The sequence below is a fragment of the Phasianus colchicus genome, chromosome 16 (assembly GCF_987193195.1).
Source record: "Phasianus colchicus chromosome 16, bPhaCol1.hap1.1, whole genome shotgun sequence".
NCBI lineage: Eukaryota > Metazoa > Chordata > Aves > Galliformes > Phasianidae > Phasianus > Phasianus colchicus.
In genome coordinates this window covers 14,743,779-14,757,465 of record NC_143451.1, presented here as the reverse complement: position 1 = coordinate 14,757,465, position 13,687 = coordinate 14,743,779, and the positions used below count along the sequence as shown (strand labels likewise).

The 13,687-nt window shown below is 42.7% G+C and overlaps 1 protein-coding gene across 2 annotated transcripts in view; it reads left to right on the top strand.

Moving 5' to 3' along the window:
* FAM20C (FAM20C golgi associated secretory pathway kinase) overlaps positions 1 to 13,687 on the top strand; it is a 55,552-nt gene that overhangs the window by 4,823 nt on the left and 37,042 nt on the right. For both annotated transcript variants that reach the window (XM_090151190.1, XM_090151191.1), the window contains one exon: positions 7,214 to 7,292. In XM_090151190.1, coding sequence (XP_090007316.1) covers positions 7,214 to 7,292 — 79 coding nt within the window. The remainder of the gene's footprint in view (positions 1 to 7,213; positions 7,293 to 13,687) is intronic.

The window sequence follows — 13,687 nt, the reverse complement described above, 5'->3', positions numbered from 1 at the left end:
GCTTTGCTCCGCATGCACACAGTGATTCCTGCAGTAGCAGTGGTGTGTGAGCAGGGTCTGAGCCAGCTTTTTTCAGCATTAGCATTGCTCTGTGAGCACATCCTTTGGCAGAGAAGAAAAGGTGCTCTGCCCTTCCCTGCCCTGAGCAGTGAGTGGGCTGTGCCCGGATTCTTGAGGGGGGATGCTCAGCCAAAGTGCCCTCTGACTCAGCTGCTGAGGTTCACACAAAACACATCAACCCCAGCCATGGTTCGGACTAAGTGGCTGCTGAGTGTCCCTTCTGCAGAGCAGTGAGATGGTTAAGGTTGATGTAGGGATGCTCAAGAAGGGAGATGGGAAGGAGAAATAATAGGTTAGTGCTCACTCTTTGCTCAATTTGAGCTTCTGGGCATGTTGCTTAACCTCTCTATGCTTCAGTTAACCTAGTAGCAGCACTGTTATAATAAAAAATAGGAGTAAAATCCTGACAGTGGTGACGTAAGTGGAAGTTTTGTCATTGGCTTCCCCGAGGCCATGATTTCACCAATGCATTGCATAGATGTGTCATGAGGTTTTCATTAATTATGGTTTTGATAGAACTTTGAGATCCATGTGGAGAAAAGGCCAGAGCCCGTAGAGGAGGGCTGATGATTAACAGCTATTTCCTATGGGATTGTCTCTTTGCTAATGTTTGAACAAGTTAGGGCCTCTTATGCCCCAACATGAAAGCACAGAACTGTGGTTTCTATCAACGGTTCCGTATTATTTCCATAAGCTGAAATATGAAGTACATTTGATAGAGGTATCTTGTCACTGTGGGAACTGGGCAGCAATCCCAACCTAACATTGAGCAGGGAGGTGGAAGGAGACTTCTGCCTCTGCCCAGGTCAAGAAGCCAGATAGGAATGGAGCTGGAAGCTTCCACAGCCCCTGTGGGGCTTCAGGGGCTCTCGGTCGGGTTGCAAAGCAAGAAGAGCATCTTGCTAATATACTTCTTTTAATCCATCTTTTATTTCCCGTTGCAAATTCTTTGGATGTTTAAAAATATGTTTTAAAATAACATCTGCCATTTTTCAGCTTTACTGCAGAGCCACAGCAGGGATTCAAAAGCATGTAAGCTGATTAATAAAGAGTAATGTATCTGACCAAAGGACATTTATAGGACTTTTACAGTTTACTTTTTTTTCCAATTGGACCGTGTTTTTCTTTATCCTCTTTGCTCTCTGTTCATTTTTTTTTTTTTTTCTAAGGCAGCAGCAAAGATTCTAGGTTAGAAGTAAAAATAAATGGGACTCTTCGTAGCATTCAATCTTCAGGCTCCTTTTTGTAAGCAGGACAATTAAATACTCAGGCTTACATGCATTAGATGAAATGGGATATTGCTCTATCCAGTCTTTTCCCTGCGTTCAGATTGTGGCTCTAATAGAATTAGGTGATTTGCCGTGTGGGTTTTTGATACCTCCAGTAATTAGATCCAAACTGCAGCTGAACAGCTTGCTTCACCATGTCGCACTTTCCCTGCTCCCTTTGCATTATTTATGGAGGAGAGTGGTGACCAGATTGATCCTGCCCCATCTATCAGCACTGCTCACACAGCTCTGTAATGTGCAGCGTTGTTTTAAAATGAAAACGGTGACAGTAGCAATTCCCAAGAGCAGGGAGCACCAAGGTGACATTTTCTTGATGTTAAAGTTTAAATGGAACAAAAGCATGGATGGGAAGGAGCGTCGCATTCAGCTCCCACAGTGACACCTAGAGCTGGCCTTGAAAAGGACAAGGTTACCCAGAGCTTTGAAGCTGAGGATGTGTTCTGCGCCCTGCATCAATAGATAGAGCTCCTATTCATTCTGAGCAGCATAAAGGGATAGCTCTTAATTTGATTTAATTCAGTGAAAATTTCCCCCTGCCATAAATTGTTTTCCATTGAGCACCGAATCCCAGTTTGCAGAGGAAGCACAGGCAACTGCATGCTTCCTTTGCCTTTCATAGCTGTTTATTGCACGCATCAATAATAACCATGGTTAGCTATTTTCTTGCATATTTACAAAACGTCTGTGCATAATTGCGCGGTGCTGTCAGCAGCTGAACAACAAACATGGCATGGTGCATTGTAGATCTTCATCTCTCACGTGTTCCTGTCCTGGAGAGCTGTGCTGAGGGACTGTGGTTGAGCAGAGCAGGCTTTGGTGATCGTGGGTTGAGTGAGTTGGGTTTGAGTTTTTGATTCTTTACATTCTCTGGTTGGAAAGATTTGGAAACATAGCTGACTGAGTTCATTTCTGAACCTGCAGTGCCTTCGGTTTGTGCAGGCAGTGATTAGGAAGTAAGCACATGAGATTACTCATGCAGTGAAGGAGTGCTGCAATTAAGCAAGGTGGACTTAGTTTCAACTTAGGAAAAAGAAGAGAAAAAAGACAGAGAGGTAGACAATAAATACTAAACCTAAATTCTGGCACTGAAGGAAATTATAAAAATCTCATCAAAGGAAAGGGAAAAGTGCTGCCTGAAAACGTAATGCAATGTAGCACCATTGATTTACTGTATAAGGAAACAGTGAATCAGCCAAGAGTCAACAGATTGATTAAATGTACAATTCCAGATGAAAAGAGAGGACTTAAAGTGTACAACAAAGCCGCTGAACGGTCTCACAGATCTCTTCCCTATCAGAAGTCTTTACTATCTTGACTAAAGCAAGAAAGGTCTTTAAAAACAAGTTAGCAGGACTGGCTGATCAAGAACAAATCAAGAGATCATGATGGTTTGAACTCAATTTGAAATCTATTCTTTACAGCTTGTATAGGGCCATGTCTTTAGCCTGGGGCAGAGTATTGCTTGTTAAAGCCAGTCATAGAGTCATAGAATCACAGAATGGTTTGGGTTGGAAGGGACCTTTAAGATCATCTAGTTCCAACCCCCTGCTATAGGCAGGGACATCTCCCACTAGATCAGTCAACGTGTTCATGCTAGATTTAAGCTTGATCTATAAAATAGGATCTGAATGGATCTGAACATCTATTTCAGACATTTGCACATCCCAGGCTTTGATTGAATCGTGTTGCTCAGGCATTAGCATTGCATAAATAACCAAAACAAAGTGTTCAGAGGTCCTGTTGGAGCTCTCACTTTCCATCAGAAAACCATATAGACAAGAGTTATCATGCAGCAAAACTGAACTGGAAATCCAGATCAATTCCTCTTGAGTCAAATCACACTGGGCATCATTAGATCTCTACTGAGTCTGTACTAGATGATTCAGAAGAGGGAGATAGAAACCACGTAGCATACAGGTATAAAAACAGGCTTGAAAGATGATGGGTAGTGCATCTTTTACACTGGTGGTATCTGTGGATCGGGAGGGGAATTCATTGGGAAGTCTTCTATTGGTGAGTTTTCAGAAGGAGTAGGAAAGGATAGGATGGAAGAAGTAGCAGACATGGTGTGTAGCTACGTCAAAAAATTCATTAGGTGCAAATACTGAAGGCATTTTTAGAGGCATGATTCAAAGTCCATCAGAGAAAACAGAAAGAATCTCTCTGATTTCACTGGTCTTTGGTCGGACTCTCCAGGAGAAGGATATCTCAGGGGATTTTTTGCAAAGCCTCCTAAACTTAGGAAGATTTCTAATCAGAACCAAAAGATCTTGCCCTGGGTTAAGAGGAAAGTTTAATGCTGCATTCCCTTTCTTTCTACTTTGGGGGAAAAGAAAGATTTTTAATTGCCTGGAGGTAAAATAGCAACGGTTCTATTGGGATTTGGTTTGAACACTGTGCCAGTATGTTCAGATGCTGCAGAAGAGGGAATTTGAGATATTCCTTTTCCAGAGCTGCTCTTGTTGTTACAGTATCTTCAGAAACCTTAAAGAAAACAAACATGAAATCAGAGTTTGACTAGAGGCTCCCTTTGGAATCAGAACAGCATGACATTGTGAGACCTTTTAAAAATTATATAAGCTTGCTGATCACAGACAAGACAGATTGCAATGGCGTAGCATCTTCCAGTTTCTTAAAAAATTGTGTATTCTGCTCCAGGGAATTATAAATTCTTCAGAAACGTTCTTAATGGGCAGTAGGTGACAGCACAAGGACATCTACAGATAAGCAAACACTGTTTGTCCAGGATAAGTTCCTGGAAGATGACGTGGCTACTGCTGTTTGCCTGGGATGATCAAAGGGATGTATTTAACTGAGGTTTGAGCAGGAAAGAAATACAGCTTAGAAAAGGAGAGGGAAGCCAGCACTCTACTATAACAGTAAGAGTCAAGGAATGTAATCAGGCCTGGAAGTCCTGATGAGTCAACTCCAGTGAGACCTGCTCTTCTCCAATTGCCACCCCTCAGGCTCTGCTCCCCATTCTACTTCATTTAGAGATGCATAAAGGATCTTATGGAGTTCAAGTGAGTCTGGACTCAGCACCATGTGTTTCCCTCTCTTTAGGGAGGGAACATTAGGTGTTGGACTTGCTGCATATCATTGAATCTCCTCTGGCTGGTCCAGTGACTAACTGAAGTGGGAATGTCTGGGAGCCTAGAGAACATGGAGGGAAGAAACATGGAACTCGTGGCATTGGCCACAGTGCCTATGGCTGCCAGCTTACTTTGTCACAAGGCCCCATGCAATGCTGTTCTCATTGACGTCACCCTCTGTTTTGGAAGGGCTCAAAGTTTTCTCCTGGCAGCAGCAGCAGGAGAGCATCCCAGCCAAACTTCAGTTGGGTTGAGGCTACTATTGCCACCGATTAAAACAATACAATAAGATGGATCTAAAAAGACCAAGAGATGCTTTTGTTTTACTTCAGCTCAGTTCTTTCTGACAGGAAACCAGGCCTCTGTGTCTCATGGAAGAATTATGCTGAATTGTTAATCTTCTTCATACATTCCCCTTTTCGGTAATGACACGCTCTCTGTTGAGTTCAGCTGCTAACAAAATCATTATCTGTCGAGTGGCTTCAATTTGCTGAGAAACCAGTCAGCTTAATGCATCTGATGCTTTGTGCTTAGAAATAGGCATGCTGGAACATCCTTTTTTCTTCTTTGCATTTCTGTGGTTTCCCAAAGCCTTGGCTTCCCAGCTGTACCTCAAAATAGGCTCTGTCCTTCCCACTTCTGTGATGGGCTTACAGGATATTTGCTGTATTTTGGACTTATATGGCTCAGGGAGGAGAGGGAGCCAGAGTCTAAGCCCTAAGCTATTCGTAATTCAACCAAAAAGCATACATTATGTAAATTTTAAAGAAAAAAAACATGCACTCTTCATTTGTTGCGATCAGTTTGCAAGCAGCTGTACTGAGACTGGTGAGCTAGGGAGGGTTATACCTGGCAGAAAGGACAAAGTTCTGCCCTTTGATTCCAAGATACATTACTGACATAACTGACGGCATCCCACATGAATGGGGTTGCCTTAAAAAGGCAGGCAAACTCTGCTCCTTCGGCAGCAGCTGGGCTGGGATGTTCATGGAACGGTGGGGGGTCTGTGTGGGTCTTTGTAGACATGAGGCAAGGGCAGCTCCAGCTGCCTGTCTGCTATCCAAAGCAAGAAGAAACATTTCCAGAGTGCATGGCTGGGCTGTGATGTTGCTGGGGCAGCATGTGTATGGTTTGGGATGGATGTTTGCTGTTCTTCATTGCCTTCAGGCTCTGGGCATGGTAGAAAAAAGTGCCTATATCCTTCCCTCAGGTGCAGATCAACTGACATGTGATCATGCACAAGAGAGAGAGTTTGGTACATGAAAACCACATGCTTCTGCTTTACCTGTTCAGTGCAAGTTATTTAATGCCCTTTAATTACTAATTATTTATTTGTTCCTTTGGGATTGTCTGGTAATGCAAGAGAAGGCAGGGGTCAGCAAAACAGCAAGGCAGGAGGGATTTTGTTCTAAGGGAAGTGTAATCACACTGACCAGATTTACATAGCATTTTGTTGCAAAAACATGGATTACAAGGGCTGAAAGAGAGCTGTTGACCTACCAGTAATATGGCATGGAGAGGAGCAATTAAAAAGGTTGTACAGCTAGTGGCATTGCTTAGAGAAAGAGGATGTACAGGTTATGTAGGTTGAACAAGGGAAGCTCAAAGCCAAAATTGACAGAGCGAGGTAACCTGACATTCATATCGTTTTCCAGTCGACACAGGTTTTTTTCAGAACTGCAAAGAAAGGGATTGATGATGTGATCACTTGTGGGAAGCGTTTTGAAAGGACTGACTCATCCCCACAGATAGGGCTGTCATGGCTCTCCCAGCACAGAAGTGAGTTAAAGAGTTAGGTGTGGGTCATTTCGTTTATTCTGAGCAGTTTTGATTGAGATGGTGAAAAAGCAGCTGGTTTGCCAAAGTATATATTTATCTTTTTCAGTAACCTTTTCATCAAGTAAAATGCATTTTAGGAACTCTTACATTAAAATAAAAAAAGCTCTGACTTTGAAAACACTGTAATCTGGCTGTTAACATGATATTGTTCAAATTGTACAGATTGGTATGAATGAATGTCAGTCTTAAATTCCCATTAGCTCCCAGCTGGATGTGAATTCAGTGTCTGAGCTGTTGGCTCCATGTTCATGGAGTGGACTGCAGCCCCTGCCCTCCCCACACAGCCAGTGACCCTCTGCACACCTCTCCTGTCCTCTGCAACAACCGTGGGGTCTCCTGAAAGTTAGTGGATAATTCTGGATAAATCTCCATTGTGTGGAGAGGAGATGGATTTACATACTGCTCAGCAGCACTGATTAAAATTGCAGCAGAGATCAGAGGCTGCTCTAGTATCTGCTCATACTTTTAATTAAGGAGATGTCTGCTGCGCATCGGACCGTAATCCCAGCTACAGCTGGCTTTGAAACCATCCTATCTGCCTTCCCAGTGTGTATCTCTTGTTAGCAAGAAGTCCCAAAGTAGTTGAAGGTGGAGAAAACAGGACTCCAGTGAAGCTGTTCCTATACCCACTCCTCAGCTCCTCAGTCAGAATGCTTGTAGAGCCCACCATGGTTCTACCCATGACCAGCTGAAGAACACAAAGACATGTCTGACAGTATGATCCATTTTTAGTCCTGGCCAGCAGCACAAAGCTCTCCCCTGTTCACTGCAACCACTGAATAATCTGTTATCCAGTTAGGATTGCCCTGCTTAGTGCTCAGATGCCACAGCGCTGCATTTGGTACAGAGCAAACGTGTGCTTTCATTTCAAGGAAGCTGAATGTAAGTAGATCCATATGTAGCATTTTAAAGGGCTTTTGCTTTTTCCCACAGCAATGAAGTCAGGAGGCACCCAACTGAAGCTGATCATGACGTTCCAGAATTATGGACAAGCATTGTTCAAACCAATGAAGTAAGTGAAATACTGTCTGGCTGTGTTGTGTAGCCTGTTGCCTATTTCAAAGCCATTAAAAGTTTGCTCCAGTATTGCTGGAGGTTGGTGTGGCTGATTGGCTAGGCTGGCTGCTCAGTTCAGGGCTGTAAGGTGTATGGTAACCTTGCCCTGCCGGGCTGGGCTTTGGAGGTTACATTTCAGATGCATTTTAGTCTTCTCAGGAGTGTTACTCATTCTGATCTCTGTGGAATCTCGCATCATAAATATAGGGTGTTTTCAGCATTTCTTTTTTATGTAAATGTATTCTCCAGGTCTGAGCTTTATCTAATGTCAGTTCTCCTCTGGAATATGACCACGTGCGGGAGACGGCTCAAAACAGTTTTGGGAAGACCTGAATAGTATTTGTCTGATAAATTATAATTTAATCCACTGGCTGTTTGTATTGAAGAGCTGAGTTAGTCATTTGGCTGTGGCAGTGCTGACTGTGAAATGTGCTCATTTGAGAGTGGTGCTGCAAGGTAATAGATCTGGAGAGAAGGGGAAGGGCTGGGATGAGGCATCGATGATTTGCACCTGCATCAGGCTGGCCAGATCCCACTGAGATCACAGAGGTTATTCAGACATAAAGGAGATGTAAAAGAGTTCCAAACCCTGACCTCTGTGTTTGTGTTGTAATAAGGAAACTGACTCTGTGCTTGTTGTAGATGGCTTAGCAAAGACTCTCGGTGTTGCAAAATGTTTAATGAAGCTACTCAATATCTGTGTCAAGGGTACCACTGGAGTAATAAATTCATTTCCTTCTTTTGTTCCCACTGAGGAGAAGATACATTAATTATCTCTAGGATGGCCCATAAAGGAGTAAAGTAACTCAGAATGAGTGGTTTGGAATACATACTGGCATTGTATTATGGCTCTAGTGGGGAACACAGCTCATGGGGTAAGCTGCTGGCTGGGGCCTGAGATAAATTCCCAGTTTTACTACAGATTTTGCTGTAGACTGACCTCAGACAAGTACAGACTTTACTTGATCTTATTTGACTGCCAGAAGGGACGAATAACTGGTTCCTGCTTCCTTCAACTCAAGCCTGAGCAGGAGCTCACCTTGTGTGCATTTATCCTGGGGTTTACATGGAAATCCTTTGAGTTTCCAGGCACAAGGATGTTGTGCAAAAGCAAGATGCCTCCATGTTATTTCCTACATTACACACAAATTTCTCCATGTTTCTGTAGGTCCCTAATTCATGGGAAGAGTTCAGAGGAATCAGAGATATCAGATCAGAGGGAAAGTGCTATCAGAGAGTATCTACTCCAAAATCTTCCCTTTCCCTGCCTCTGCTCTGAATCCTTAGGTCATCAGATCATCAGTCCATGGGTCCAACCCCTACATCTGCAAGTTTGGTGCCTTTAAGCACAATTCCTATTTGTTTCTCATCCTCCATGGCAAGCCAAGAACTGGGCACATGTAGGGAGCCTTTAAGAACAAGGAAGAATCATGGTTGTGCAGTTGGTTTTTTACACAGGGTGTGATTTGTTTCTTCTCCATTTGCTGAGATGCAGATAATTTCAATCTCTATCTCTGGTATGACATTGTAATTTTGGGAATGCTAATGAGGTTAAATCAAAAGTTTACTGCTTCTACCCTGCCTTGGCAAGATGATGGATGACAATAGATGTATAGCCACTTTCCTGTACAGAAGCAATTACTACCATCCACCGGTACAACAACAAAAGATGATGATGTCTTAATCATTCCCTTTGCTTAATGTGAAGGGCAGCAACATCTTATTTTCTCCCTGATCTTTGCATTAAATACACATCTGGAAAAAGCAGCTTTAGAACATTCAACATCTGTGTTCCCAGGCTCCACACCTTACAGCAGTAATGCTGCTTTATGTTGATCATTGCCAAGCACATTAGTGATTTTGAATAAGAATGTTTGCAAGCATTTGTCTTCATTCTGGTAACAGTGTGCAGGGAGCCAGATGCTCGCCTAGTGTAAATCTTCTGAGCTCCTTTGGCATCTGGTCCCATTGGCCTCTTTCACCAACTTACAGAAATGTTTGTAGCATCATTTCTTGATATGGAAATAAGCAGCCTAGAACTGAAAACAAGCAAGCAAACAAAAAAGTCAGGTTTTTAAAGCAATGAGACTTCCTGTAGGACCTTACTGAGCACACAGACTGTTTCTGGTGCTTCTTCTTTTCTGCAGGGCACCCCCCTGATCCAGGCTTCACACAGCTGACTGTGCCTTCCCAGGGCAGCACACCAGAGGAAACTCATAAATCAGGGCCAAACATCTCCTAAATATACTCTTGTCACAGCACTGATGGTGTAAAGGGCATTTAAAAAAACAATTTAATTAGGGAAGCATGAAACCTTATCTTGGTGATTATTTCTGAGATCAGCTGGTCGATGGATGGACTTTAGAGTCAGGAGGTACCCATGTAGTACATCCTATATGTTTCAGTTGTCACTGTGCAGTCAGCTCCGTGGCTTTTCATAGTAGCAGAAATTTTGTTTTTCTCTCTCTGGAGCTGATAAGGCCCTTCATACAAGCAATCTTCACAAATCCCAGGTAATACACTTGTTAAATAGCATGAAGTGCCCAGCTGCAAATGAAAAATTGGAGCTTGAGTTCATCACCTCAGTGCTGTAGAGGAGGCAATGGGATACATCTCAGTACTGAACTGAACTGCGTTACTGATTTTCAGAGAACAGAACTGGCATCGGTATTTCAAGCTTGATCACAAGGAAAACTGATAATCCTGCATTTCTTATCCTGTCTGGAATCTGAAGTTCTGATAGCTGGATTGGTGTGAGGTCCACAGAGGGTAATATGCAGGGGGGGCCGGTTTGCTTGGTTTTGATTTGTTTGAACTACCTGAAAAGCTGGTTTTGCTACATATAGCTGCACTTGGCATCCCCTGAACTGAGCTAATGCCTTTTTGATGAGGATACCTGCACAGCAAGGAGACATGGGAACCCTTCCCTATCACAGCCAGGTATCTGCTCGTGAAAGGAGAAGTCTCCATCCTTCAGCAATGCTTTCTGTAGGAGAGTCACAGCAAAATGTCCTCCCTGGGAAGCCTCTTGGAACGTGCAGAACTCGTAGGACTTGTTCTGCCCTGTCCCAACCTCCTAATTCCACATTGCATTCATCCAGAGAGCAAGCCAGCTCTGGAAACAGCCAGGAGGGCTTTGGAAATGGGGGAAGCAGAATCTGCCTTTGGCACTTCTGTGCTCAGTACTTGGTGTTAACTGACAGCTCTTCATCTGGTCATTGATTCAGGGTAGTGGAGCAGATGAGAGGCGGGGAGCTTAGCAGTCAGGGAAATGTGATAGTGGCAAATAAAGCCCCATCAGCTGCAATTATTTTATTTATCTGTGGCTCTGCATCTTCACTGCTGAAATAATTGCTCATAAAGGATTGCAGAGGAAGCCAAATCTATTTATAAAACCTATGGCCCACTGTAGATCCCTTTGCTAGTTCCAAATACATCATAGAAAAAGTGAATATTTGCTAAAACTCCAGGGAAGAGTTAATGTATTTGCAATGTATCAGCTAATGTGTAGTTTTATTTAGCTCGTAATACTTCAATCATACAAAATTATTACCATATGGGACAGGAAAAAAATAGCAGCCTCCTCTTCTCCCATGATTAGCGTGTCTAACTTCATTAGTATTGTAGAGCATAAAAAAAATTATGTATGTGATCGCTGATAACTGCAGTCACAGCTTTCTGCATGACTTAGCAGGTAAGGATGGTGTAGAGCCATAAATTCCAAAGGGTTTTGGCTTATTTGTCCAAAAAGAACACGTGCTTTATATTTTTATTTGGTTTCCTTTTGTTCCTGTGAGCTGGTGAAGTTAAATATCTGGCTCAGCAACAAAGCCAACACACTTTTTTTTTTTTCTTCCCAATGCTTTATTCTTGAGGAGGGAGATCCTGCGCCAGCGGTCAGTGTCAGACTCCTCTCGGTGCCAGGATTTTGAGAGAGGCTTTTACAGTTCCTTATGGAGAAGCCAAATAGAATTTAAAAAAAAATGGTATCTTGTGATAGGAATTGTGAGCAAAGTGTCAGACAGTCTGTGTTTAACAATGGCATTTCTCATTGCCAGTTTTATAGGCTGCTTTGTACGAACATGTAGGAATGGTATTCATTAGGAAATCCTTGAGGTTCATTTGTTCTGTTGAAGAAATACTACTGTATCTTGTGAATCCACTTTTGACTATAAGAGGTTAAAATCAATTCTGTTCCAAGTTCAGAAGTTGCCTGATATTTTTAACATCTTTTTCCTTTTCTCCTCCTGTTTTCACAAGTCCTAATGTAGGATTGGTGAGAGCCACGTGGCTGCTTCTCCCAGTAACTGCTGCTCGCAGTTACAATCTTTAATAAAGCAGAACTAATTAGCATCAGGGTGATATCAGGCCAGAAGAGACTTTTAGGGTCATGAAGTCCAAGTTCCTTGAATCGCAGGCAATCATCTCATGAAATCTCATTCATAAACAGATCCAACCCTGCTGACCCTGTGTTTGTACCCTTTGTCCCTTCCGCTCCTCCTGAAACCCACTGCTGTGGTGTCTTTTGTGTTTTGCATTAATTGCAATTTAACAGTTTAATCACATAAGTTTGTTTTTGTGACTTTGTAGAAGAAATGCTTCACGCTGACACTTTTTTTGCTGGAGTGTCAGCTGGCAGGGTGCAACTTTCAGCATGGACAAATCCCCAGTCCCCAGAGGCAGCACCCTTCTTAGTGCCAGCTGCAAGATAAGTAGTCAGCATGTACAAAGGTGCTGCTTTATAGAAACAAACCCAGCATGCTCGCCTTCTAGCTTCTGTAATGTTCCTATAGCTCAAAGACATAGGCACTGTTAGCTGGGTTGAAATCTATCAGCCAAGGTCATGGGAAAGATAATATATGTGCTTCGATTGGCAAAGCACCACTTTTTATTGACTTTTAAATGTCATACTTATAAAGACAAAGGATTAACAGCCTTCTTGAAGTTTCTCTTTGATTTTCTTTTAGGAGTACTCAACAAATAATGCATCTTTTGATAGGGTTATTAAATAGGGCAAACAACCCCCGTGATACAAACAACTGTTAATTGTCTTCATTTCCTACAGTTATATCCCCTTCTCGAAGCTGCAGTGTAACTGCTGTACCTGTGAAAAGCAGCCTCTAGGCCTGATCATCATACCAATTAGCTCAGCGTAATTCTTACAACTTAGTCAAGTCATAAGTCAAGACACAGTTCAAGTCAGAGGAGTCGAAATGAACTTAGCATCGGGGTGGCTGGAAGATTGCTTTCCTTATTACATTGCATATCATGCTGTTTTGAGGAAATACATTTCACAAACCTGTTGCATTTCAGCTGGCAGGCATCCAGTATAAACATGCTGTTATAAGTCAACGTGGCAATTAAATCAAATTGCAATGTTTTCTCTGAGCTGCTACAGAAGTGAGATATGCATACAGTAGCTGCTACTCTAGAAGCTTTCCAGGATTAACACTTGGACAGGCTGGAATGTGCTGTGTGAAATCCAGCAGAGCAGTCGCTGGTCAAAGTGCAAACCCAGCCATTGGGTTTTGCTGCTCCGTTTTGTTGCTGAGCTGTGTTACTGTGCTGCTCCCCTAAGGACTCTCTTTAGGCACAAGGTGGGTTGCTGGAGACCCAAGGATGAATGAGCTGGTTGGGAAGGCTGGGGTTAGTAATCCCAGTATTCAGCTTGTGTAAGTGCATTTTAAAACCAAGAGAAGTGCTGTTTTGTAACATCGTGGAGAAGAAATGCTTTTTTTTTTTTTTGCTGCTGGAAGTGCCAAACCATCATCAGATATTCTGTGGACCTCATTCATGAGACATTTGTCTTTATAAAGATATATTCAAATCCTTACCTACCAATTCCCTGATGAAATATTTACCTCACTCAGATTGACAGGCAGATTCTGCTTCCATTTACCTCAGGAATGAGCCTGGAGTAAGCTAGATGAATTGTATCGCTTGATATTTGAGTTGTGTGAGATCTGAATGTGGGACTTAATGAAGACAGTAGAGGTTGCCATGTAGTATTTCGATTCTTCAACGTGTTGTGTATTATGCATGAATTGTTTTTCTCTTTTCTAGCTAATCCTGTTCACCAAACCATCCTGCAATATCTCAGTGCAAATTGTACGTTAGCACTCAGCAGTGCCGGTGGTCCAAATCTCATTTATGCAAATAGGAAAATTTGCAATGACTTCAAGGAGAGTTGGATGGGGATTGATGCTGACTGATAGCACTGGACAGTAATGAAACTCAGTCTTCTGTCTGCCAATGTGCACCGCATTCCCCCTTGCCACAGTTCAGCAACCGCTGCCTGAAATACTGATCAATCCCATTCAGCCCAAGAGCAATCTCTTCTCCAGTTCTGCA